Consider the following 5117-nt stretch of genomic DNA (forward strand, 5'->3'; position numbering starts at 1 on the left):
TCAAGACTGCGAGCTCCTTGCGAAGCTCTGCCAGCACTCGCAACCACAACGGAACAGGATCCATTCTCACCCGGGCAAGTGAAGCTCCTCTGTGCTGTCCTGTTCCTTTAGTGCTTCTATCACTGCAGACCCAGAGTATGCCACAAATACCCCTCCTTTGATCGCCCATGTTCCCTTGCAGATTTTAACCACTGCCTCAGAAACATCAGTAATTGTACTGGACTTCAGTCACCTTGCCCAAAATGATGAAGAACAAAAAAGGGGCATGTCCCAGCTGAATTCAGCTCAAGAAGTTTCAGCATGCCTCTGCTCTCCCCAAGTCTGTTTGCCCTCTTAGAATGCCAAGAAAAAAAGAAACATTATATAATCTAATATTTTTAATTTTATGTACAGGAATATAACGTTATGGCAACTTTGTACATGACATACATACAGTATTTAAAGATGAATCAGCTAGGTAAGAATTTACATTAGCAATTAAACTGCTTCGTGTGCAGCCCAGTTAATATTTAGTTTAGATCTATATTTTAACGGGGAGAGATTTTAATAGTTTACAATCATAGAAACATAAACATTTTAAACAAGACTCTATAAAATAATTTACAGAAACCCTACCATCTATACTGAGAGAAAGGGCGTAGGTCTGTGTGTTTGGTGTGTGAATAACAAGGTGGACGCATGATTTATCTCAGCCTTTTAAGTGTAAAATAATTTAGAAGCAGTTCATGCAATACGGAAGCAAAGGAGTGCAAGTTCCTTTGGGGTTCCCTGCTACCTCGCACATCTACTGAGCATCACATGTGGGTCACCGGACACATGATAATACTGTTGGCAGTTGCTACCAGAGAGCACCAGCCTCAGTTCCTCCAAACAATTACTTATGTAAACATAAATATAGAAGTTGATATCTTTTCTACACAGTACAAATACAGGTCACAACTTCTCAGCTGTGCAAGTAGTCAATCTGCATACTTGGAAGTGGGATAATGTTCCGACAGGAGTCCCATATATTTCTGTTGTACAGGGGCACTAACAGAACTTCCTCGTTTTCACCAGTTTGCTCTGATATTTCACGGAGTGCCCGCCATGCCCGATCACATAAACGTCCAGCAGGTAGGACTTGCCAGGCTGCAGACCTCCGATTGTCTCTGTGGTCACTGCTTTCTGGATGTTCTGGCTGTGGAAATATTTACAGAGAACCTTGTCCGATTTCTTCCTCGTATCTGGACCCAAGCACTGGTTCTGCTCTCTTTTCTTCTGCTCTTCACTGTAATTATCATCCACTTCCTTTTTATAGATGCAGAATTTGTTTCTCTCCTGCGTGCCCAGCCACGCCACTGTGACCGAGGAACACGTGCGGAGTTTGTCAAAGGCTTTGATCCGTGTATCTTCAGGAAGAGAAGGAAACGACTGCTTGTTAGGCCTTGTTGTGGCCAGGATCTTTAGCATAGAAGCACCTTTTTTGCTTCCTTTCAGCCTAATGAGATACTTAGCTTTTGCTTTTCCCCGCAGCTGGAACTGCCGCACACCCTCCACATTTTGAGACAAGAGAAGTTTTCCATCTCTTCTAACTTGGATCTGAACAGCATCCAAGCATGAATGAACAGAGAAGGTGACTTTTTGGTGAGATGAAACGGGAGCAAACCGTAGAAATTTGGCTCCCTTTCTCTTGATGAATACATCTGTAACTTTGCCATCCTTCAGTTCAACTGTTTTCTGTTTAGCCTCCTCCTTCGTTCTGGCAAAGGTGCCAATGTACGCGGTGCTCATGTTAGTGTTGGTGTTTACTGCAAACATGTCAAAGTAGTACTGTGTGTCGGGCTTCAGGTCAGACACCGTGAAGATGTTCTTGTTCCCGATGCAAACTTTATGCAGGTCAACTCTCGGCTTTGAGGATGTTTGGCGCCCAAACTTTGATGATGATTTTAGGAAACCACGTTCTTTGCCAGAGTTATTGTCTGAGGGGAAGCCAAAATGGGCAAAGTCAAATGGACTGAAATCCAAACCTGGTTTTGGAGCCATCATGAAGGCATCATCAGAACTGAGCTTGGCTTCCACAGCACAGAGGCTTTTGAAGTTGTGCTCTTTATTGATGACTATGCAATACTGAATTGGCTGTTTCAGTAAGGAGGCGGTGGGACTTGGTTTCCACGCCAGCGTCACTGTTGTACGTCCCAGAGAAGTGACATCGATTCTGGGATCATAAGGTAATTCAGGATAAGGCTGGTCTGATTCGGGAGTAGTGGTTGCATACACTTTAAAATGTGTGTCCTTCTCTGTCGACAGCAGGTCTAGTTGGTACAAACCAGACGGGGAACTGGAGGATACAAAATACTCAACATCATTGCCTTTGTAAGAGAACAGCTCTGTGCCTTCCTCGTTAGTAATCTGCTGTTTCTGTTGCTCCAGAGGTTCTGGTTCACCTAGATTATAAGCAAAGAGAAACAGCTGTATAGCCACCATCTGTGAATACGAGAAAATAAAACTCTAACAGACACTTCTATATAAAATACAAAAGTGAGGCAAAAAAGGAAGATTTCATCTTCTGAGGAAGATGTAACTAATACTTCTGACAAATCAGAGAGGAAAACTGGTTTGGCATGCAGGTTAAAACCAACTGCAGTGGAAATTGCACCTGGCCAGCATTAATGGAGTCTTGTGGATGGCAGGTAAAACTCTCCACTAGGCTCCTTCAAGCACCCGACTTGGAGATGCCATATGGTTCCCCAGGGGAACTGACTCCGCTGCCTCTTTCTGTACTTGGGCCCTTCGCTCTGGTCCTCTGAGTCCCTCTAAAGCTGTGTGCCTCAATACGGTGAGGAACAAAGGTGTGGATACAATACAAAGAGGTGTGTATGACCTTTAGCACTTCTGTGAGAGGCTGTGGAAGCCCAACACCTTCCCTCTCCTGGCTAGCAATTATCTGGCCATTTCCAGATAAGCTCTGTGTCTACAGACGAGTCCCCTCGAAGGGGCGAGCTCAGCCCCACCACAATGCCAGCCCTGTCTCTCCCGTTCTTATCTTGTATACACAGACCGCAGCAAAGCCCCCGTGAAACCGAGTTACTCTGGGAAAACACTGTGTGCTGTGGCAGCATCCAGCGCACTCTGTGACTATAACCTCAGCTTCTACTTTTACTTTTTCTACAGCTCTTTTCCTTCTCACATTGCTTCCTGCTGCCAGTTCCCTGCACAAAGGCAGGACTGGGACTGAAGATCCAAACAGCAGGAGATGATAGAGATGGGCCTGCTGTGACAGCCAGCATCACACCGGGGCTCATCTGAGGGGCTTCAAATCCAGGAGAAAAGCAGGTCTCTGAGGTGCAAAAGTAGTCGTTGGTGGCTTGTTACCTGAACCTTCTCCGCTGGCTTCCTCCGGGAGCTCTTGCACACTGAGTTTCCACTCCAGAGGGGCATCACATGGTGTCACTGTCACTGCTAAGGGAGTGTTGTCCTCTTCAACCACAAAGAAATACCTAGGGGAAGGTTAACAGAACCATAACATCAATAAATCATGATGGCAGCCACCCAGCAGGAACTGACTTGACACAATCAAGTTTGATCTTGGTGGGGCAACAGGGACAAAAGCGTAACTTGCAGGCAAGCGCGTGCAGAGGGAACATGGGAGGGACAGTGGGCAAGAGCTCAGGAGGTGAGGGGAGGCCCCCGCTAACACGGTCCTGCAGAGCTCACATTGTGCTTGTCAAGACATGGCAGAGGAGTTTGGGCTTCCTGCTCTCCCCTCCAACAGCTTCACTTTTTACCCCTACGCTAACTCTGTACAGTGTAAGTGGTCACAAAGGCATGTGAGATCTTTCCTGGAATTTCTGTGTGTGCTCTTCAAAGCAGGACACACATTTTATGGTATGTCCAGGTAAGGGCCCTAGAAGCACATATAAATACACAGTCAGCTGTCCCCCCGCTTACCCAAGCACTTCATCTCATTTACTATAAAACATTTCTCACCGATGAAGGCTTAAGGAGGTGATATGAGGAGGAAGGGGGCAATGGTGGTCTTCCCTGATCTCTTTAGAGCCTCAGGTTTTTCCCCAGGCTAACCTCAATATTTTCTGACCCACAGGGCTGAGGTTGGGAAGTGGGGAGTTCAGACCAGACAGGCTTATGCTGCTTCTTTAAAGCACAATATGAAATAATGGAGAGAGACACATGTGGTAGGGTAAGCCTGTAGTTTCTAATTTCCTTCCCACTCCCTTTGCCTCCAGACATGGTGAGTGGCCCCACTTCAGGAAACTTCTGTGGACTGGGGGAGCTCTGGGCTTATCCCAGAAATCAATCAAATTGGATAGACCCTCAGCTGGAGAGGCCAGATTGGGATGGACACTCGCATAACTACTTACTTCACCAGACAGAACAGTGACATTTGTATTTTTCTGATTTGGATCCAATTTTGATTTCAAAACACCCAGCAAATAAAGCTTCTATTTTCAAAGTACAACTTCTTCACTTGAAGCGGACAGAAATACCTTTTAGGGGTGTCTCGGAAGAGGTAGCTGCTAATTTCGGCTCCATCTGGGATGACTGACGAATCATGAAAAAATGCTTTGTCCCGGATCTGCATTTGGAAGAGCTCCTCATCTCTGGTGGGTAACTTCTGGGGCCTCGAGCTGAGCGGCAGCAGCAGCAGCAGCAGGCAGCGCAGCAGGAGCATCCTACAGCAACGACAGGGGGTCCCGCCTGAGGAGGGCTGCACCGCGCGGCCAGAGCTGCCGCCGGCTGCTCTCACGCTGGTGGGGGAGAGCGTGGCGAAGCACCCGCTTATTCGTGACCCGTGGTCGCAGAATCAAACTCCTGTGGCTCCTGCCCACTAATTTACGGCTGCTAACGAGCTCACTGCCGTCTTCAGCAAACCTTTAGACCTGGATGCGTTTCAAGGCTGTAGAGCGCAGGGGCAGTTTAGAAAGGAGATGGGAGCTCAGCAGGTCTGCTCCACTGCCAAAACGCAGGAATACCTGTTACAACGTCACATGCAATTTATGTTTTGCAGGAACCTTTGCTGTACTGACACACAGGCACTGGGAATACATATTGTAAGGAGCAAGCTCGCATCGTCATAGCGTGTGCATAAAGCATGAGAATAAGATTTTTCCATCTTGAAC

General features: G+C 46.9%; 1 protein-coding gene across 1 annotated transcript; it reads right to left on the bottom strand.

The window, feature by feature from the left end:
• Positions 1-362: 362 nt before the first annotated feature.
• Positions 363-4669, bottom strand: NDNF (neuron-derived neurotrophic factor). Its single transcript, XM_010077039.1, has 3 exons — positions 4485-4669; positions 3352-3476; positions 363-2423 (listed from the first exon to the last, which is right to left on the bottom strand). Exons 1-3 carry the CDS (start codon positions 4667-4669, stop codon positions 1030-1032), a joined length of 1704 nt encoding a protein of 567 aa, XP_010075341.1. The 3' UTR covers positions 363-1029.
• Positions 4670-5117: the final 448 nt, after the last annotated feature.

The sequence above is a fragment of the Pterocles gutturalis genome, unplaced genomic scaffold, assembly GCF_000699245.1.
Source record: "Pterocles gutturalis isolate BGI_N339 unplaced genomic scaffold, ASM69924v1 scaffold17518, whole genome shotgun sequence".
In the NCBI taxonomy this organism is placed as follows: domain Eukaryota; kingdom Metazoa; phylum Chordata; class Aves; order Pterocliformes; family Pteroclidae; genus Pterocles; species Pterocles gutturalis.

Bases quoted from the DNA above. Each gene is read 5' to 3' on its own strand.
- NDNF (XM_010077039.1), bottom strand. From the start codon at position 4,669: ATGCTCCTGCTGCGCTGCCTGCTGCTGCTGCTGCTGCCGCTCAGCTCG. The intron at 3,477-4,484 runs GTATTTCTGTCC...ACCTTCCCCTAG, and splicing joins TTCCGAGACACCCCTAAAAG to GTATTTCTTTGTGGTTGAAG. The intron at 2,424-3,351 runs GTAACAAGCCAC...CTTATAATCTAG, and splicing joins AGCCAGCGGAGAAGGTTCAG to GTGAACCAGAACCTCTGGAG.